This window comes from Notolepis coatsorum, assembly GCF_963971535.1.
Source record: "Notolepis coatsorum genome assembly, chromosome: 6".
Taxonomy (NCBI): Eukaryota; Metazoa; Chordata; class Actinopteri; order Aulopiformes; family Paralepididae; genus Notolepis; species Notolepis coatsorum.
This window is the reverse complement of record NC_140170.1, coordinates 78,589,855-78,612,516: the sequence shown is the minus strand read 5'-3', so window position 1 is coordinate 78,612,516 and position 22,662 is coordinate 78,589,855. Positions and strand designations below refer to the sequence as shown.

General features: G+C 44.1%; 1 protein-coding gene across 4 annotated transcripts in view; it reads right to left on the bottom strand.

Annotated features, from left to right (window-relative positions):
* Nucleotides 1-22,662, bottom strand: part of eif4enif1 (eukaryotic translation initiation factor 4E nuclear import factor 1) — a 40,302-nt gene that overhangs the window by 11,220 nt on the left and 6,420 nt on the right. For 2 of the 4 annotated variants that reach the window (XM_084317015.1, XM_084317016.1), the window contains exons 7-13: nt 22,414-22,565; nt 20,332-20,470; nt 16,592-16,765; nt 10,701-10,975; nt 9,867-9,947; nt 7,564-7,753; nt 7,152-7,246 (exon numbers count right to left, since the gene is read on the bottom strand). In XM_084317015.1, coding sequence (XP_084173141.1) covers nt 7,152-7,246; nt 7,564-7,753; nt 9,867-9,947; nt 10,701-10,975; nt 16,592-16,765; nt 20,332-20,470; nt 22,414-22,565 — 1,106 coding nt within the window. The remainder of the gene's footprint in view (nt 1-7,151; nt 7,247-7,563; nt 7,754-9,866; nt 9,948-10,700; nt 10,976-16,591; nt 16,766-20,331; nt 20,471-22,413; nt 22,566-22,662) is intronic. The other 2 variants (XM_084317017.1, XM_084317018.1) reach the window with 2 other exon arrangements.

The window sequence follows — 22,662 nt, the reverse complement described above, 5'->3', positions numbered from 1 at the left end:
TCCAGGGAAGATGTTAAATAAGCGAATTTAAAAAAAAAAGTGGAGTTATCCTTTAACAACCACCAATGGCTGATTCCAAATGAACATTCAATAAAAAAAAATGTATTAATTAGTCCAGCTCCCACGACACGTGGGTAGATTTGGGCACAGTGAGCCAAACACTCAGGGAACACGACCCATCCGAGAGCACACTTAGCAAGATGCCATCCCTGTACAACTAACTGAACAGCACCATCCGTGTACAACTAACAGAACAGGAAATGGCTCATGTTGAACGAGTGGGTCCTAATCGCTCTCCCGAGAGTCCCTTCGACATGGAAAACCACCATCATGTAGTCACTAACACGCATCATGTACGCTGCGGGCCAGTATTAATTTACTACTACCATATTGTACCTGTATCACTGTACATATATCATATTACAACTCTGTACATACATCCGATTAGCATTACACTCAGTAGTACTAATGAGATGTATTTTATACCCAGTTTAATCACCTGTACATTGTATATTACTATTGCACTTTACGGTTACATATGCACTGGTTGGAAGTCAAACTTATTTTCATTGTACTTGTGCCATGTGATGATGATGTTGCTATTCTCACCTCCATCTCGAAAGTCATGGAAAAAATAGTCTACGAACAGGTCGAAAAGTACCTAGCGGAAAAAAATCTAATCTACGAATTCCAATCTGGCTTCAGAACATCCCACTCCACTGACACATGCCTTCTCTATTTGAATGACTACATCAAACAAGAGGTGGACGCAGGCAAATACTGCGGCATGGTCATGCTGGACCTACAAAAGGCCTTCGACCTGTCAATCACTCCATTCTGATAGACTATCAAAACCAATTGCTTTTAGCTTGTCAATCAGTGAGCTGGATGCAATCCTACCTTGAGGGGAGGGAACAGATGGTGGAGGTAAACGGTACCCTACCCCCCCCCCCCTCACAGTGAGCTGTGGTGTTCCACAAGGAAGCATACTAGGACCGCTACTGTTCCTAATTTATGCAAATGACATGTCGTCAGCTTGTGACTGCAACTTGTTCCTGTTTGCGGACGACTCAGCCCTGCTGGTCTCTGACAAGAACAAGTTACAGGTTGAAAAAATCCTCAGCTCGGAACTAGGCAAAATCTGCATATGGCTCGCTGATAACAAACTATCATTACACATGGGCAAAACAGAGTCCATTCTCTTCGGTTCAAATAACAAACTCAGCAAGACAGACGACTTCTCAGTTACAGTGGGTGACAATATTGTCACAAGGAAAGATGAAATTACCTACCTGGGTTCCATCCTAGAGGCTAATCTCTCCTGTGACAAAATGGCATCCAATGTAATAAAAAAAGTCAACCAACGAACTCGATTCTTGTACCGGATCTCCTCGCTGGTAAACAAGAATACCCTGAAGACTCTGGCTGGAGCACTCATTCAAGGGTACTACGACTATGCTTGCACCTCATGGTACCAAAGCACCTCAAAGGCGCTAAAAACAAAATTACAAACATCTCAAAACAAACTAGTCAGACTACTGCTTGACCTTACTCCTAGAACCCACCTCACCCCTGCCCACTTTGACAACCTAGGATGGCTTAGAGTAGACGACAGAGTACAGCAACTTGCAATGGGCCTGGTCTACAAGATACACTACACGACCAAGGTACCCATGTACATGTCAAAATACTTCCCAAAGGTCAGTGAATACCACGATCACAACACCAGAGGGAGCGCCACAAATCATGTTAAACCCAGATTCGGCTCAAATAAGGGACTAAACACGTTTCGCAATTATGCCACATCAATGTGGAACGCCCTACCCAAAGCTGTAAAGGAATGTGGATCACTACCCACTTTCAAAACCACTCTCAAGGGACACCTACGGGAGACTGCAATTCAAAACTGGCCCCTGTAAATGTCCTAACCCAACCCCCTCCAATGTACAGTCATTTACCTAGTATGGTTGTCAACAGTCCAATGTACAATTTTGCTTGTTTGTACAGTGTCTCCCCCCCCCCCCCCCTCAATATACAGTTTTGCTTGTTTATACAGTGTTTCTCCCCCCCCCCCCCAACCACCTCCAATGTAAATTACCCAGTATGGTTGACAATATCCCAATGTACCCAACCCCCCCCCCCCCCCCCCCCCACACAACCTCCTCCAATGTACAGTTTCTACGTCAAATGTATATACTCCCTTTTCTTGACTCCTTCTGTAACACAAACAGTACTGTATTTGCAAATCTGGTATGTCATAAATGTATAGATGTAGCAGTACTGAATATCTGTATGTCATGTATGTCATATATGTCCTGATGAATTGAAAATGGGGGACCCTGATGTAAACAAGACGAAAGACTTTCTCTGGTCTGCATCCCCTTAACAATTGTGTGTATTGAGCTGTACTGTACCCATTCTGCAATCTGTTAATAAAGTTTTCAATCAATCAATCAATGACAATACATTTGAATCTAATCTAAAATCAGTGACAGGTGGAAACGGCGATGCATGACAGCCAGCCATACAGGAGAGAATGTTGGTTACTAAAGAAGGCTGTTGCTGAATGGATATTGGAAGCAAACGATACCATGCTTGCAACATACGATGCATCAAATATGTTGCAGCTGGAGTTTCGGACATGACGCACGGACAACATTTTCCACACCGTCCGATTATCGCCTCACAGAAAACACTGACATTGCAAACAGCGGTGAGTCTACCCAGCAGGATGCGTTACAACCTTTTTGAGACTGAGCACCATAGCCAGCCACCAGCTTCAAGGGAAACAAGACCTGCTACAGCCACCAAGACAGAGGTTGGTTGATCACAGACAGTCACAAGGTGAAACGGCTCTCATGACATGATCGACTTTTAGAACCACCACCAGCCATCTGTGCAGGGCTCCTTTCAGTAGAGGTCAGAAACGCTGAATAGGATATCTTCACACTGTGCCAGGCGGACTCAAGCCAGAGGGATGCAACCTTGGTAATGCAGGGCCTTCCTTAACACTTTGTATGCCACTCACAGCTTTTCTCGAGTTTACGCCCAGACCGTTGAATTCCACGTCACGAGTATTCTGTTTTTTTTTTTTTATTAGCAATCTGAAATCATATGCAGCCGGGGTCTACCAGAGTTCATTCTGGAGCCACGGCGAATATGGGTTATACTGTACACACGATGGATCAATACAATTATCGATTTTTTCGAATGGCGATCGGAAATTGGAATAAACCATTTGGATACCATCTGACCTCAGGTAAGGAATCTATGTTATCAGTGTTAGGATAATCAGACTCGTTTTCACGGATATATAAGCGTTTATGTGATATGGCTGTTTTGACTGTAAAAGCCATGAGGAAATAAGAGCAGCGATTATCAGCGCACGGCACGAGCGTGCGTGTCAGGGCTCCAGACTAACTTTTTTCACCACCGTCCCAGAACCGTCCCGAAATACAGTTTTAACCGTCCCAATTTATTTTTATATATATAATATATCAACGTCAATTTGATCATATGGGGACATTTTGTGCTGATAATGGCACAGGGGGTGAGACCAACTGTGTGTACCGTACCTTTTGATTATTGTAAGCACAAAGATAATAAGCAGCTATAACTAGAACGTGTCGATAATATACAGTTCCAATAATAATAATAAATCAAATTTATATAGCGCCTTTCATAGAACCCAAGGTCGCTTCACAATCAGGACAAAAAATAGGGCTAGGGAAATAGGGGGGAAAAAGGGGATGAGGGAAGGTTAGGGATAATGGATAATGGACCTAATCTAATCTAAACTAATTGATGGGGAAAAGCCTTGGTCAAAAGGTGTGTTTTTAGAGCAGTTTTGAAGGTGTCCAGGGTTGGGGCGTTGCGGATAACATTACACTTTAAATGTGTCCTTACGTTAGAGTCAGGGGTTGTATTGTTGGATGCAGTTCCCTGTTGGTCAGTGTGTGTCTGTTCTCCATCTTCTTCTGCTGTGTTTATCCTCTTCAAATAGCGCAGCATATTTGCGGTGCTCTCTTCACTGAGAGGATGCCAGTATAGCGTTTTATTTTTATTTTTATAACATTCTGATATTTTCACGGTTCTTGTATAGTGGTCTTGTGCGACTGTCAACTATAATAAATATGGGCTGTTATAAATTGTGTGAATAGTTGTTGTGAGTGCTCGCACTATGTTTCAATATAATCCGTTTTACCATTCATTCATTATAAACACAGACGTAAGGTGTCCACCGCGCGTCCACCGTGCTTTTTTAAAAGCTCCGGCCAAAATGCATGGTGACATGTTGACCAATTTCGGAGGGGGATCCCAATGATATATCAATAAAAATGTACCGTCAGTTAATGTCCAAGGGATTATGTTCACGCACACAGCAAGTATCACCAGTTCCTGGCATTTTTTAACCTCTTTCTTTTTCGATGTCGAGATCAATTTGGGGCTGCTGCAGCGCGACCTGTGGTTTGCTGATCAGAATGGTGGGCGGGAGCTTGATGCTGGATTAGCGTATAGCTGCGTTGGGACGGCGGAGATAGTCATTGGATTCGGCAAATCACGCAACGTTTAGACTTCAGTGAACCCCACATGATAATGTTGCCGTCTCTCTGTCAACTAAGTCGGCACGAGACACGCACCGTTTGACAGCAATATGTGCGCGCACTGACAGTCGGCTAATTGACATTTCCTGTGAAAAAAAGAAAAAAAAATCCTCTTCGTCCCGTTTGTGTCCCGGCAATGATTTCTGTTCGTCCCAAATCAATATTTGATCGTCCCCGGGACGACGGGACATCGTTAGTCTCGAGCCCTGGTGCGTGTGCACACATATACTATCGATCATCTAGCGTTTATTTGAAAACGATTCATAAATAGGCCGACAAATGACAACGTTCTGGAATATTCCAGTAAAAGGCGATTATCATAGGCATTGGTTGTTTTTTCCCCCGAAAACGGGTGATTTTCAAAATGCTATCAAACGGAAATGAAGTGATAAAAATACAATCTGCCTTGACAATGGTGACTGGAAAATGATTCTTTGATAAGCGAGGGCAGATTAGACACATAATTTAAAACATAGATTAGGCGATATTAACGTTAACATTGGCCGTGGATGGTGGCATTCCAGCCGGTAAAAAGGAAAACACGGCTGGCGCTCAAAGTGTTAAACAATGGTATAAGGGTCCGCGCCACTATGACAACATGCCAGCATGTGTAAAAATAAAAAATAAAGTACATATACACTGCACTTAAAACAAATAACCTATTTGGAACTTTTGTTTGCCATTTTATCTAAATTATGTTAGCAAATGGCTTTCTTTATTGCAATGTTTTTTTGCCTCCCCCTTGTTTTTTTTTTATACCAGGTATAACAGGTTTTCCTAAAATTAGATATTATTATTTTAATAAAAATGTATTTATTTATTTTTAATTGAAATACATCGCCTTGCTTACAGTATCTTAATTAGAGATGGGCGTGAGTAATTGACTTGCCGTTTCAACTGTGGTTTTTGAGGAAACTTGTTTTTTTTTATTGAGTTGTTGCAGGAAGCCCGAGAGAGTCGAGAGGAGTAATGTTAAGTTTGCTATGTTAGAATAACACAAGCTAAAACGGATCAAAACAGCGGTTCGTGTTTGTGCATTTCCAAATTGTGCCAACAACAACATGTCGCCCACTTTGTGTAGCGTTCATAGACTATTGATAGGGGACATGCTGAAGTTGTGGCTAGCTAACCGTTAACATTAGTTGTGCTACCGGGCGGCTACGTGGCGTAGTGGGCAAGGCGCTCGCCACAAATGCAGAGACGCTGGGCTCGCCTGTTCGAGCCCAGCGCTCCACATTGCTTTCAGTTTAGCTGGTCGTTCATACTAATACACATTGGCCGTATTAGGGGGTGGGAAACTGATGGGTGGGGATCGGGCGTTGTGGACAGCGACTCCTACAGGTCGGTTGGTGCGCCTGCGCAGTAGAATCAGGAAGTGTCGGGGGCAGCGTGAGCCTCCCACGCGTTACTCCTCGCCACTGAGAGATCGAGCTGCGCAGGTGAAAAGATGCGACTGCCGTTACCTCAAGTACCGGAGGGGACTTGTGCTATGTATGACTTAGTCCACATTGCAGCCGGCTTGTGGGAGGCAAGAAACAGCGTTCGTGACAGGGGAGGGTTGAATTGGATGATACGAAATTGGGATGGGAGAAAATATAGAAAAAGTGGATAAAAAAAAACATTAGTTGTGCTACCCAAACACTGCTACTACTGCTAGTAGGGACGGGCAAAACCCACAAAATTACTATTCTGGGATCTATTCCTTTAATAGAAAATTCTTCATCTTTCTCTTCCGTTCTCCCAGCTGTTAAAGACTATTACGCTACCTGGCTAGCTAGTGAGCTGTACCCATCATGCCATTCAGCGGTGTAACAATTAATAGGGTGCCATCTCAATACACTACAGTGTAGGTTCTGGTTAAAAACAAGGGAAAATTATTTGACTATTGGAATATTCAATGCCCATCCCAACTGCTAGCCAACGAGAACACATCCTGTACCAAAAATCTGCGTTTCCATGAGTGAAGAGACCTGCTGCAGACGGGTTATTATTGCTGCCATGCTCTTTATGAGTTCTAAAAATAGATTTGCATAAACAAGTACTTGATCACTACTCGAGTAATTCACGAGAGCACTCAATCTGGGAAAACATTACTCGTGTCCAGCTCTCATCACAATATATTGAAATTGTAACCCCTGTATCGTATGGCCAGATTCTTGCCAATACACAGCCCTACCCGGCCCCCTCCCACTTTTAAATACCAGACTATTATTGCCCCATGCAGTCTTTCCATGGGAGAGACGCCAGGGACATTCTGGAAACAAGCACTTGACTTGGCAAAGGTAACCGAACGCACAGACAGGTCGTTGGACCTCACATGGTTTCATCCAGACTGTCCCTGGAGACTTCCATCGCCTCCCAAAAAACCTCATTGTTGTTTACAGTAAACCACAGTAAGAGACGGCAGTGAGTTTCCACAAACACTTTAACTGTCCCGGGGGACACGTGTGAATTCTTAAAAAAACTGTAGCGTCCCCCTTCAGGTGTAGCATCCAAGGGCAGAATTTTTACAGCAAAAACAAAGTAAAAAGTCAGCCGTTTTCTAACCTGCTGCTGTGCCATATGTGTGGCTCCAGGGCTCAGAGACCTGTGAATGTCTGAGAACTGCTCTGCTGACATGGGCTGAGGACCTACAGAAAACCCTGGAAGAAAGAGAAACCTTTATATATATATATATATATATATACACACAATAACCATCTACATGACACATTAAAACAAGAGCCAATATTGGATTACCGTAGTTTCATATGCTAAAAATCAAAGCGAGCAAGAGAACCACCTTGCACCACTTCCTTAGAACACAACCTGTGCAAACTAGGAAACATCACTGCATTGTTTTAACAACAGGCTGGACAGAGACACTGGAATACACACTTCTCAACAGGTGGCTCATCATAAAAGCAGTAAAAGTACTGTCGGTCCAGGTCCCCGCTCACCATCTTCTCTATGAACTCACCTGCTGTAGGCTGTGCGCGTCTGTGAAAGTAGTCAGGTGATGGTGCCCTCTGTGGAAAGAGAGGAGGGGAGGGGCCCTTGTGAAGCAGGCCATGTAGAGGGGTGGAGGTGGTTTGGGCATCAACGCTGCCCAGATGACAGAGTAGTGTAGGGGAGACGCTGCGAGGAGGAGCATGGCCTCCCAGGAGCTCCTAGATAAAACACAAACACACTTAGGAGACGAGCCACGTAATCAACATGCCTGGAACACAGACCCGCCCCGTCTTATAACGTAAAAAAAAAAAAAAAAAAAAAAAAAAAGGGTCTCAAGGGTACAGTCCTGAACAGGAAGCACGTACTGACTGAACAGTCCAGGGATGCCCCCCGGAACCCCATTCTAAACGGAACCCTGTACTAAATAAAAAAAAAAAAAAAAAAAAGAGTATTGATAAGCTCCGACGTTATCGGTACTGATATCGATACTCGAGAAATTATTATTATGAGTTCCCCCGCCAGTTGAGTGCCAGCAACGCTATATAGCGTTTGTTTGTCGTATTTATTATCATTTGAATTCATGTCATCAATCGAGCCTCACGCTAGTGTTGCAGACTCTGAGCTCAATTAGGGAGAGACGATAGGGGGGCGGTATTTTCCCGTGTAACTGCACCCCATTGGTTTAGACTGATGGGGGGAGGTCCAGCCTCCTCATGTTACTTCTCCGGCGAGGCATCTGAAGAGACCCAAGTTGATCGCCGAGCCGGAAAACGCGTGGCACACATATTTACAGTACCCAACGCTGAATCAATAAACGCGATCGATATTTGGAATGGCCATCAGGAATTGGAATAATCTTTTTGGATAACATCTGATCTGAGGTAAGCAATTTTATGACTTATATATATCAGTGTGTGCCCCATGTGGGTGTGTGCGCTGATCAGGAAATGAGAATATATTTTTCAGATCGCTTCTATAGCGTGCATAAGTACACATATACTATCGATAATCTAGCGTTGATTTGAAAACGTTTCATAAATAGGCCGAAAAATGACGTTGTGTGTATGCCAGAATATTCCAGTAAAGGGCGTTTATCACGGAATATATATATTTTCCTGAAAAACTAGGACTTTTCAAAATGCTATAAAACGGAAATGAAGCGATTAAAAAACAATCCGTCTCGACAATGTTGACTGCAAACAAGTCATTGATAAACGACGGGCAGATTAGACACAGCCAAAATTTAAGACAGATTATGCGTTCACAGCGCTATCATTGAAGTGGGTGGTGGAATTCAACGGGGGTAAGGCGCACCGCATGGCTGGTAATCAAAGTGTTAAGGAGGGTGCCGTCATTGGCTCCGAGCTGCTGAAGCGCGCAGCACACAGACAGCTCTGCATGCGCTCGTCATGGCGGAGAGAGCGAAGCGCTCGAAAGTATGGGTATACTTTAAGAGAGTCGATGCCGACAATGCACGTTGCCACAAGTGCAACAAAACATTTGCCAGTAAGGGTGGCAATACGAGCAATTTATCAAAACATCCGTTGGCAAAACATAACATTAAGTCTGCAGAAATGCGCCGTTTGACTGCTTTGCTCGCAGTGTTCCATCTGCATCCACATCCACTGCAGGTAAGCCAAGATACAGAGTTAGCTAGGCTAATAACGAATTATTTCGAATAGGCTAATAAATAAAATATAATTGCTTAGCTACAAATATATTTGAAAGATGACAACTTTTTATAGATAGTCAGGCTGAGGCTGCATCCACCATGTCCCAGCCCACCCCTCCTCCCTCTACCACCACCGGTCCCAGCCAAGCCCAAAGTCCCTTCACCCTAGCAGCTAGAGGAAGGATGACAGAGGATAATCAAAAAGAACCGATAAAGTACCAAACCGCTAAGCAGTATCGATAAGAGTAGTAGTATCGATAAAATCCTAAGGATACCCATCCCTACCTGGGGCACAGGAAGAAAGTACTGACTGAACAGTCCTGGGGCACAGGAGGAAAGTACAGACTGAACCGTCCTGGGGCACAGGAAGAAAGTACAGACTGAACCGTCCTGGGGCACAGGAAGAAAGTACTGACTGAACCGTCCTGGGGCACAGGAAGAAAGTACTGACTGAACCGTCCTGGGGCACAGGAAGAAAGTACTGACTGAACCGTCCTGGGGCACAGGAAGAAAGTACAGACTGAACAGTCCTGGGGCACAGGAAGAAAGTACAGACTGAAACGTCCTGGGGCACAGGAAGAAAGTACAGACTGAACCGTCCTGGCACACAGGAAGAATAGTAAATTCTTAAAATGGGCGACAGCACAAACCCAACCCACCTGGAATATGTTTTTCTGCTGCTGCACAGGCACTTGGGCCTCAGGCAGGGTCACCAGAGGAGGGTCCGAAGGCTGCTGCAGCTGGAAAGGGGGGACACAAGCAGGCGCAATTCAACAAAGACAAGTTCAAAGAAAAACAAGTTTCCTTTAAAAAACAACGGTCTCACTGGGCAGTCAGCCGTGTCATGTGGTGGTGGGATTTGAGTAACCAATCGACATTAAAGTTCTACAGCTGCAGAGAAACTGAAGAGGAACCTTACTTGATGTTATTGCCTGTCTGTTCCGAGTACAAGACTGCTTGCCCACTGAGACTGCTGGTTGTGGAATGGGTCGTTCCAAACACATAAGGTGTCCTTAGTGCAAGTCAATTGTGTCCATGGCTCAAGACCATTGCTATTGTACTCCCATTTGGGGAATGTATGCAACTTTAGGTAGAATTTAGTTTCAGTAGAGCATAGAAAGAACAAAAAGACAAAAGAACCCCTAATAAACTCACTTTCGATGAGATTGACTTGCATATGGGACATTTAGAGATTTCAGACAGCTAGCCACACCAAATCCATAAGCAAATAAAGTTTAAAAACAAATTTATGCCCATCGCTTTTCCAGACCCGACGACCGAATCGGTCAAATTGATTCATCGGCTGCATACAACCGCATGTGCTTTAATACACAATATTTAAAAAGACATTCGGCTCACGGCGGCATTGTTGGCGCAACCAGTTACCTCCTTTGACGCGGTAAAGCACTAAGCCGATACACATCCAGGTGCTTAGAGTTAGCGCAGACAGCTTTTCTCACACACACAAGAGCCGCTTCGACAAGGACACTTACATTGTTGCCGTTGGCTTTGGGGTGGGTAGGCAAAGTTCCACTTGCCTTCATGCTGCTGACCAGCTTGTTAAAGGCCGACATGTCCGGATCGTGGCACCGGGGCCTGACGCTGGAGCAGCCCGTCAGAGCCTCCTCCAGGTGCTCGGCCATGAAGGGCATGCCGTCGTTTCTCTGCGGAGGGGGGACCTTGCGCACGTGCGGTTGTGCCGGGCCCAGCTTCAGCCCCTTCATTCCCCCTTCCACCTCCTCCAGGGAGAGCACCACGCCGCAGTTAGCTGGGGGACAAGGGTGTGGAGACACGGTTAGAGGAAGTACTCATAGAAAACAGTTCGCTGGGAGACACGGTTAAGAGGACGTGCTCATAGAAAACAGTTCGCTGGGAGACACGGTTAAGAGGACGTGCTCATAGAAAACAGTTCGCTGGGGGACACGGTTAAGAGGACGTGCTCATAGAAAACAGTTCGCTGGGGGACACGGTTAAGAGGACGTGCTCATAGAAAACAGTTCGCTGGGGGACACTGTTCGAGGACGTGCTCATAGAAAACATGGCCAGAGGACTTTTTGACATTCCTTTCATGGCAAGTGACAAATTCTGCACTGCATCTTCTGATCCTGGAATGACACTGCTAATTAATCAAGGGCACCAATTGCTTTTGGCAGTGCCAAGTAGGTTTTTAAGTGCATGAGTATTTAGATTATATATATTAAGGCTGTCAAAGTTAAGGCGCTATTAACACTTTGATTGCCTAAGGCTAAATTCATGATATACCATCCGTTGCCAGCTCTATTTAACATGGAGAAGTTCCCCTTCTTTGCAGGGCTATAACTTTTTAAATTCTATTGCTAGATTGCCATTATTAGGGCCCATTCAAGGTCCTATATGTATTGTTCATGGTGTAGCAACGTTAAACTTTTTCATTCACATATTCATACTAAAATATGATCTAAAGTATAAGTGTTTTCATCTCTTTCTGCAGCTTTCTCCAGAACGTGATTTATAGCCCCAAATGCATTATATTGATGATGAAATACAGTTTGATAGCAATCAGCGCGATATAAAAAATTCCAACTGGAAGTACTTCTGGAAGTTACTACACGTCATCCGATGTTGACCGGATGGGCGAGGGGGCGCTTATAATTCCGTGGGCAGCGTTATACCATTCATCTAATGTGGGACATATGTTCATCAGATCAGTTAGTATCAAACACGGAAATATTACACGCTAAAACTCACCCCAGTCTCCGCGGGCCGTTGGGCGATCAGCGTGGGGTAGAGTTTTCCATTATGGGATGTAAAAATACCCGGTCCAAATCATGTTGTTTATCGAGTTATTGGCAACGGATCGCTATGTATTGTGTCAAGATGGAGTCGCGGGAGCTATAGAGAGTGGCCGGAAGTAATATGAGTGATCAGCACTTCAGCCACATCACTTCCTGTTCGCGCTTCTGCCGATCGGCCACCAGATGGCGCTCTTGAACCGCTAGAGGATTGAGAGGAGCTCTGAACTGTGTGTGAAGGCTGCGGATGGAAAATATGATTCATGATTTGAAATATTGATATCAAAGACGAGTTACGTCGTCTTCGGCAACTTGAGCATGGCGGGGAAGGACGCCTAAACTCGTCCTTTGGCAACTAAAGTGTTAACGCCACTGTTTAAAGTTTTTTTTTTTACTAGACTTGACTCGGGTGTATTATTGATACTCTCATTGATACTATTGTTTGTTTCTGACTCAAAGTGTGTGTGTGTAAGAGAGAGGGGGGGTGAGAGAGATGAGGAAGGGGCAAGAGAGAAAGAGAGTTGAGAGTGTGTGTGTGAGAGAGAGGGGGGGTGAGTCCTCAGCCCATGTGGGTAAATGTAACAAGTTCCTAACGTTTTCTTTCCCCCATTATTTCCTGCACACTTTATTCATTGTTTTAAATTATTTTCTTTTAAGTTATTTTGTGCATCACTCCGTTTTGAATTTGATGTAAATTTGCAATGCATGAGGGTCATCCTTTTGTGTTAAATGGATGCATAATTTTATGAACAGATTGCAGAATGGGTACAATACAGTACGTGTCTTATCATATCGCAGCCCCTGACCTCTGGAACAGCATCCCCATCAAATCTGCCCGCTCCATCGAGTCTTTTATATCTAAACTCAAAACCCATCTATACACCCTGGCCTTCCCTGACTCTTGCTTGTTGACGTGTTGTTTCGTTTCTTCCGTTGGTTATTTATATTCTGTTTATTCTATACTTTAGCACTTTGTTTTTGATTTATAGAGTATTAAAACTTGAAAAAGATCAGTTTAAGGTAGATTTAGAACAGATACAAAATATGCAATTAATCACAATTAACTATAGACAATCATGCGATTAATCAGATTAAATTGTTTAACCTTTATTTACCCAGGGTAGGTTCACTGAGCACAGCAGGGCTCGAGACTAACGATGTCCCGTCGTCCCGGGGACGATCAAATATTGATTTGGGACGAACAGAAATCTTTGCTGGGACGCAACCGGGACGGAGAGGATTTTTTTTTTCACATGAAATGTCAATTGGCCGACTGTCAGTGCGCGCATATATTGCTGTCAAATGGTGAATGTCTCGTGCTGACTAAGTTCACTGAAGTCTAAACGTAGCGTGATTTGCCAAATCCAATGACTATCTCCGCCTCCCAACGCAGCGATACACTAATCCAGCATCAAACTCCTACCCACCTCTCCTCAGCCACTCACGCTGCAGCAGCGTCACACCCCAAATGAATCTCTCATCAAAAAAGAACGTGTTAACAGGTGAGGGAAATCTCTCTTACCTAGGCTTTCTCCACTGGTATTTAACCCTGGTTGACAGTGAATGACAGCTGGTAATTGACAGTCGCACGGCACAAGACCACTGTACAAGAACCGCGGAAAGATCAGAATGTTATATATAAAAAAAAAAACACGCGCTATACTGTGGCATCCTCTCGGTGACGAGAGCACCGCAAACATGCTGCGCTATTTGAAGAGGATAAACACAGACCCAAAATGACCAACAGGGAACTGCATCCAGCAATACAACCCCTGAGTCTAAGGTGAGGACACATTTAAATCACAGAAGTGTAATGTTAGTCTATTGGAACTGTATACAGTTATCGACGCGTTCTAGTTATAGCTGCTTATTGCCAGCTAACGTTACTGACTAACGTGCAGACTGCCACTGATTATTAAAGGATTTCTATTCGATTCTATACTAACACGTAATGTTACTACCATTGCGAGTTAATTGGCATAACGTTACATTTATCTAAACGAACGCGGAGAAATAGACGACAGGCTATAGGCAAACTTCACTCTGCAGCTACACAATGAATCCATATTCAGTGAGGACTGAGGAGGGCCCGCTGGAATTTTGCAGCAGTTATCAATATCGACCAGGACTCAGGAGGACAGCGCGATCTAAGGGACATGTTTCATTACTAGTCAAGTGTCATTACTTTAGTTATCAAAGGTGGAATCTCTGGACGCAATGACATTATATAGTTTAAAGCTAAACTACGTTTTTCTTTCTGGTTAGAAGAGGGATAACTTATTCAGTTAGATTTGATTTGATCTTTATTTATCTCTAACATTTTCAACCATAAACACACATTTGTAATAACAAAAAAAACTAAAACGAAATACAAATACATTTAAATATATTTTCCTATGGAAGGAATAATCAAGATGGCTCCAATTGGTTGACTATAACAGCACCGTGACCAAATATCCCTATACTAGCACCTTGTTAAACACTTTTTCTTTTACATTTATTTTTAATCATAATTATTCTTGTGAAATCTTTCCACCATGGGAGCCTTTTGACTAAATCAATTTATTCTCCCCTTCTCTGAATAGTGTTTCTTATGGCAATAACAACTATAGACGACAAAACCAAAGTAAAGAAACTACATTTGATTTTTGGGACGGTTACATTCACTTTGGGACGGTTAAAATTGTATTTCGGGACGGTTCTGGGACGGTGGTGAAAAAAGTTAGTCTGGAGCACAGATGCTATTTTTTCAGCTACGCCCTGCTTCACATTCACACAGTTCCATTCACACCTGGGAGCTGCCCAGTACAACCACAGTCTGACACCATTGGCCACTGAGTAACTCCACTGGAGCAGTTGGGGGTTAAGTGCCTTGCTCAAGGGCACTTCAGCGGCAGATTTTTCCTGCCGGTTTTAAATGCATAACCATTTTAGGCCCGATATTCGTTTATTTTTTTTGTATCTACTTTTTCTCCAGTCCCAATTTCGTATCGTCCAATTCTACCCTCCTGTCTCGAACGCCTATTGCTTATTAACAGCGGAGGAGTGCTGCCGAGTGCTTCCGCGTTTTCCCTGATTGGCTGCGACACGCCCCGCGGCAGAGCTTGCGGCATTATGTAGCCATAATCCGCCATGATTTTCATTCGAAGCTTAGCTCACCTGGCAGCGCTGCGGTCCGTTGGTGACAAGTTCGAATCCCATCAATTTTTTTTTTTTACGTGTATTCTTTCGCCGGTTAAGGTTAGGCATGGTTAAGGTTAAGGTTAGGCATTGTTTCGGAGTTGGTTAAGGTTAGAACGGTTAAGTTTAGGCGCTGTTAAGGAGCTGGTTAAGGTTAGTGTTTGTCTTAGAGAATGGCAATATTCTTTCTATGGTTAAGGTTAAGGTTAGGCATAGTTAAGGTTAAGGTTAGGCATTGTTTCGGAGTTGGTTAAGGTTAGAACGGTTAAGTTTAGGCGCTGTTAAGGAGCTGGTTAAGGTTAGCGTTTGTCTTAGAGAATGGCAATAGACAGCCTATTTCCGCACTGCCGCTCTCTCGCGCTGCCGCGGTCACATGGTCACATTGTCGCACTTCTCCGCTGTTAAAAAGCAACACGCGTCTCGAACGATGTTAGGCCATGCCTCCCACAGGCCGGCTGCAATGTGGACGAAGCCTTGCATCACGTGTCCCCTCCGGTACTCGAGGAGGCAGCCGTCGCATCTTTTCACCTGCACAGCGCAATCTCTCAGCGGCGAGGGTCTGCGTGGGAGGGACGCGCACCCCCCCCCCCCCCCCCCCCCCCTTGCTTCCTGATTCTACTGCGCAGGCGCACCAACCGACCTGTAGGAGTCGCTGTCCACAACGTCCGATCCCCACCCACCCGCTTCCCACCCCCTAAACTATCTCAAACCCTGCCCTCTTTTCTTGATCCTCCAATCACAACTGTCGCTTACCTCGGACAACGACCAGCCAAGCTGGTAGCAATGCCGAGAGCTGGGCTCGAACCCAGCATCTCCTGCATTAGTGGAGAGTGCCTTGCCCACTGTGCCACTTAGCCGCCCAGGCCTGATATTCTATAATCATATTTCAAATGGCATGTGTCCGGATGGCAGAATTCAGTACTGCATCTACAAAACCTTCCATTTATTCATTTGCTTAGATTTTTCAGGTCTGGTCAATTTTAGCATGTCGTTATTCACAGTCAAAGATAAATATTTTTTTTGGTTGATATTCTCATTTGGTTCATTACAATTTACTCAAGCCTAGTAACAGACACAGTATCTCCGACACTGGGAATAAATTCCCTGAGATCCATAGATGTCCCTAGAATCAGATACCAAGAACATGCAAATGGACCATATTAAAAAAAAAGTCTGTAAATGTGTATTCTATGTTCTTATGGAATGAATTAGATAAAAAAAATTATAAATAATGTATATTATTATTTTTATTTATTTTTTATTAATTTTGAGTTAATTTTCATAACACGATAATTTGCAGTGTAATCAATTAATCTAATTAATGCGATAAACTGACAGCCCTAGTAATGATATCAGTGGCCCATGTATTATATCTATAATTTTTCATCCTAATCCTCAGAACTACATCAGTTCAAACGGAGGCTGGTACTCACTGCTTTCGCGTAGTCGTGCTTTGTTGACGGACAGGCTGGAGAGGAGGGGCTTCAGGTCTATCTTGGCTTTGTGCAGGAGCTCCAGGATGTCCACCTTCTCCTTACGCTCCGTCTGAATGGGTGTGAAGTAGGGGACGGGGCCTTGGCTGGGAGAGGTGCAGCGAGGCTCGAGACCTAAAGGACCGTTAAGAGTCTAAATTCAAGACCTTAAACTTTGAAGATTGACATTTATATTAAGGAAGGGGGGGCACTTGCCCAAAGCAATGCAGATTTATTTTGCACATCCAAAAATTCTAAACAATTTTGCACACATTCATTTTAGTTACAGTAATTGAGAGCAAATTAGTTTGAATATATCCACCAGTGATAACATGGGGATATTGAATCATTGTGTTGTTAATTACAGCTCCCATGAAATTAAACAATAAAAAAGGTAGCAGTCCCTATGAGACAAGGTATTGCTATTCTTTCATCTCCCTCATTTCACTGAGCTGCAATTAAACACCGCACAAGGATTCAATGTCCCCGAGGACATCACTGTTGGCAATTTGCAAACTCCTCTACTCTCAATTAACAGTCAAACAAAATAATGTAGAGTTTTTGGATGCGTGAGATTATGTGCTAAATAGATAGGCATTGTTTTGAGTGAAGTAACCCCTTTAATATACCCAATTGTACCCCCAGAAATTAAATAAAGTCAATTGATCTAAAGTAGAGTATCGGCACAGATTAGATTAGATTTTTTATTCACAAGGTCTCCATTCAACTTTGATTATATTAGGCTTGATGGCACTGGTTTCAGAAGGCCAGCACCTGCCTTTTCTGTGAAAGATGTAATTTGATAACGTAGGAAAAGATGTAATTTGATGAACCTAGCAAAACATTTCATTTGGTCAACGTAGTCAAATATGTCATTTCATCAACATAGCAAAAAACATCATTTGATCAACCTAGTCAAAGATACCATTTGGTCAACGTAGTAAAATAAGTAATTTAGGCCCAGTCCCAAACCATTTTGCACGTGGTAGGGTTTACCGATAATTTTGTGAGTCAAGGGGTAGTGTCATGTAGCCCTCCAAACAGTGTTTTCAGATGCCGACTTGAAACAGAAGGGAAGAAAGGAAAATGTAAAGGATTTAGGTTTCTGTAGTGATATGTATATTTTGTAACTTGTAAGTACATGATACGTATATATTTTGTTCAGTCGTTCGTTGGGGCGACAGTGGCTTGGGAGGTAGAGCAGTTCCCGGTTTGATTCCTTTGGATAAAAGTGCTATATAAATACACAATTTAATTTTAATTTTGTAATAAAGTGTGCGATACATAAAATAAATAGGTAGGCCTATCATTATGTGAAACTACACTGTAGGTTACATATCTAGGCCAAAAATAAATAGGCTGATGTGTACAAAATATACGTATCACTACAGAAATATGCAAGTCCTTTACATTATTTTACTACGGATGACATAAGGGGTGTCCCATTTCCCCAAGTAAAGATTTCAACCCCCAGTAGCTCCGCTCTGAAGTGCCACTACAGTAGATGGCACTCCAAAACTAGGGGTAGGGGCCAAGGGAAGGCAATCGGGCCTTAGTCAGCATAGTAGTTCAGCAGAACAAAGACATCGGCAGGACGGGAGGTACGCCAGAAATAACACTTAGCAATTAGATTAAAAGATCGATGTTGGGATTTTAACAATGGATTCAAATGTTGGGATATTAACAAGATTCAAATTAAACTAAACAGATTTTTTTCTAGCCCTAATCTAAAGTATGATTTTATTTCCCCATAGTGCCTTGGGCTGTGGATGTCTACGACTGCTTTTGGCTCATTGACAGAAAACCATTGCGCAAGGTTATAATCACGGAATGTTATTCCTATGCAGTAGTTCCCATCTGTGATCATCATCTTCCCCCTGGAGCCAGAAAGAGAAAAGTTTCCCCCCCATCCAGTAATCAATGATGACACACAACTTTATACTGGCACACAAAATTAAGACAAGGGAACAGGGTGTATTTTCCGGTAAGTCCTAGCGCTACTATTACAGCCCATTTGAATAGAAGATTCGAGATAGATACTCCATGAGGCGGTCGGTCTTGGGATAATCGCCAGTAACCTTGTTATTTATTACTTTATCTGACATTGGGATCATCAAGGTGAGCTGACCAAGGAAGCAGCAGAACGGATCATAAATAAACCACATGATTAAAACACAGTAAACAAAACAAGTAGAACAAAGCAGCATGAAAAGATCACCATATAAAGTGCAGACAACAAATACAGATCCACTGTCCAATGGTTTCACCTTCTAGATCGAACCAAAGTCGGTGAGAAATTAGAGCCGGCCATTCAAAATCTTTCTGGAGGGCGTTCCAAGCAAAGGGGGCAAATACATGGAACAAGTGCAGAGCATCTTGAGAGTGCAGGCCTTAATGGCTTTGGCTTTTTTTTTTTTATATCTACTTTCTCCCATTTTCTATTCTTCTCCCATCCCAATTTTTCATATCGTCCAATTCTACCCTCCCCTGTCTCGAACGCTGTTAGGCCATGCCTCCCACAAGCCGGCTACATTGCACAAGTCCCCTCCGGTACTCGAGGTAGCAGCAGTCGCATCTTTTCACCTGCACAGCGCGATCTTTCAGCGTCGGGGGTCTGCGTTTTGGAGGGCACGCCGCCCCCGTCGCTTCCTGATTCTACTGCGCAGGCGCACCAACCGACCTGTAGGAGTCGCTGTCCACAACGTCCGATCCCCACCCATCAGCTTCCCACCCCCTAATACTGCCAAATGTATTAGTATGAACGACCAGCCAAGCTGAAAGCAATGTGGAGAGCTGGGCTCGAACCCAGCGTCTCCTGCATTGGTGGTGAGCGGCTTGCCCACTGCACCACCTAGCCGCCCCATGGCTTTGGCTTCTAAGGAGATATGTACACAGGTAATGAGGGACAAATCCAACAAGAGTTTTATTAATTAAAACTCAAACCAGTGCATACGCTTGCATACATATAAAAGATGGCTGGTCAGATTTTGCATACAAAAGTACAATTGTTCCCAGGCGGTTGTATGCTACACGGATGTTAGACCGTATGCAAAATTATTGCCCAGGCAGCATAGTATTCATAACAGCCTCAACTTAACAGGATTTCCCCAATTTGCTTTTGAGTCACGTGCATAAATAAACCAATCGGTGCCTGAAGGAACTTACTGCTGCCCCCCTCCCCCCATCCCAGTGAAGCTGCTGTAATGGTTTTAGCGTTATTTCCAGTATAACCAGTTGCATTTCTATTTATTTTTCAAGCTGTTTTAGGGCATTTCCGGTTTATTTTATAGGACAGTCAGTGAGTGACAGGAAATCGGGGGTAGAGAGAAGGGGGATGACATGCAAGGAAGGCCTCAGGCCGGATTCAAACCCAAGGACGTTGGTAGCAGAGGCCATGGTAGGGGCGACAGTGGCTCGGGAGGTGTGGTAATCCAGAGGTTCCCAGTTTGATTCCCGCTCCTCCCGGGAAGCATGTCGAAGTGTCCTTGAGCAAAACACTTAACCCCTAATCGCTCCTGATGAGCAGGATAGCACCTCGCATGGTTGCCTCCGGCGTCGATGTGTAAATTAGTCAAATTTGAGGAACAAATTGTAAAGTGTTGGGATAAAAGCACTATATAAAAACACGTCATTTACAATGCGCGCCGAGCCACCAGGACACCCGATCGGTTGCACTTGTGTACAATACTCTGGACTCTTACCTGCGAGCCTCTCCAGCTCCTCGTGGGGGGTGGAGCGCAGGCTGCTGGAGCGGCTGCCTGAGGGGCTCAGGTTACTGGAGAACCACTGGCTGAAGCGACTGGCCGACACGGGTCCATCCCCCAACACGTCCTCGATCATCTGGAAGACACAAGACAAGGGGCTCGTGGGACAAAGTGGGCGGGCCCCAGAATGGCAAAATTGGATTTTTTTTCTTTTTGGAGGATGAAGGTGGCACTTACGTTCAAAGCGACTTCCATCTGTTTAGCACAGAAGGTGCTAGAAGACTGCATTGAGGGGAGTTTTATGAGACTCATTGATGATTGGCCGTTTGTTGGCTTTATAAAAACTAGCCTGTGCTCGACTTTCTCTATTTGTCAGTTTGCATCGATTCATTCACTGCATTTTCAAAATGGAGGATCTGCTCTAATGTGGCAATAGTGATGGGCATAAATTTGCATTACTGCAGCATGTTCTGAAAAAAGAAAAGATACTTCTTATACCCTTCTTTACCCTCATACCCAATAGTAAACCACCGCCAGAGTGTGCCATACAGTGATGATGTCACCATGAAGTGTGGTGGAAAAAGAGATAGAGCCTGACCTGTACAGTAGAGGTCTTACTGGATCCTTCCTACCCAGACAGCAACACAGGCCAGAGATGGATTGGGAGAAACGTGTTGCTCGCTAGACTCGAGTTTGTTTGGGTTTAAAAACAATTTAATTCTGTCAAATATTTCTGGACAGGATTAGCCCCCTGCTTTTTAGCATTCTCCTCCGGGAACAGCAATAAGTTGTCATGTTGCGCAGCTCTGCAGTGGAATTCCCCTTTAATATGGTACAACAGACCCAGAAATTATGAAAATGGCTTGCCGTGTTTCTAGGTTTGTTCGAAGTGTGACATAAATACCAGCTAGCACTACAGCGCTTTACTTTTCAGAAAATCTTATAAAACCCTTCATAAATCAAAGGCCGAGCTCAGATCTTGCCGGTATAGACACTTGGTAATACAACTGAACCTGAAACCATCTCTTCCTTTTTTTTTTATCCACTTGTCTCCTCTTTTTCTATTTATCTCCCATCCCAATTTCACTGTGCCAATTCTCCCCTCCCCTGTCTTGAACGTTGCTCGCATATGCCCCTCACTGGCCGGCTGTAGGGAGGATAGAAGCCTTGCATCACGTGTCCCCTCCGATACACGGGGAGGCAGCCTGTCGCATCTTTTCACCTGCCAGCGCGGACTCTCATTGGCGAGGAGTAACGTGTGGGAGGCTCACACTACCCCCGCCATTTCCTGTCTCTGCTGTGCAGGCGTCCCCAACCGACCTGTAGGAGTGGCTGTCCACAACGACCAGATTACCACCCATCGACTTCCACCCGCTAACTCTACCAATTGAGTTAGTATGATGGCCGGCCTAAGCCGGAGGCAACGCCGACAGCCGGATTCGAACCCGGTGTCTCTTGCGTTGGAAACTAGGGCTGTCTTAAATACTTCGAAGCTTCGTTCGATGGGCATGGGATTCGAATATGAAAATAAAATTGTATTACCGGTATTAAGAAAAATGTATATATGATTTTTTTGTGTGTGCAAAATCAACTCTGCCTCTTTGTTAACTACAACAAGCAATGCCGTTTGTTATTTAAGATGAGGTCGGACTCGGCACCGACAGATTTGTGTTCATTGTGCTGCTTTTATAAAGCCTCAAATGACAGCTTACAATATTTCATGAAAGCAAAGTGTTTTGTTTGTCTAAGATTTAAACTTTACAGCACTGACAAAGTTGAACAAAGTGCTGTACAAGTCCCACAACATTAAAAAAAAAATATATATATATTTATAATTTCTTTTCTCTCGAAGCTTCGAATTAAAATTCAAATCTCGGCCCCCGAAGGTCAGCCCTAATGGAAACCATCTCTTCTTTAGGACCCACATTCTGCTTTCTATTGCACTGGATCCACCTGGAGACGTCTACTGTGCAGACAGCATTACAACGTGTGAATGAAGACCTGTGCTCCCACCACACCGCACCCAATACGGTGCACAGTCGGACCCGAAACCTGCAGGGCTCCCTGGGGTAAACTTACAGAAGCCAACCCTGGCATAGTCTTCTCCAGGTTGAAGAACTCGTTGAAGTCAAATTCACCGGTCGACTGCTCTGGTAGAACCTCGGGGTGTGGAACCTCCTGATCGGCTGGACCCCCCACGTCGGTCTCCTGTCCGCCATTACACTCCACTACTGTACACACACAAAATCACTCTCAATTAGATCATTACACTGCTGAACAAGCGCGCGTGCACACACAGAATCACACTCCCAGTTACTAGTACACAAA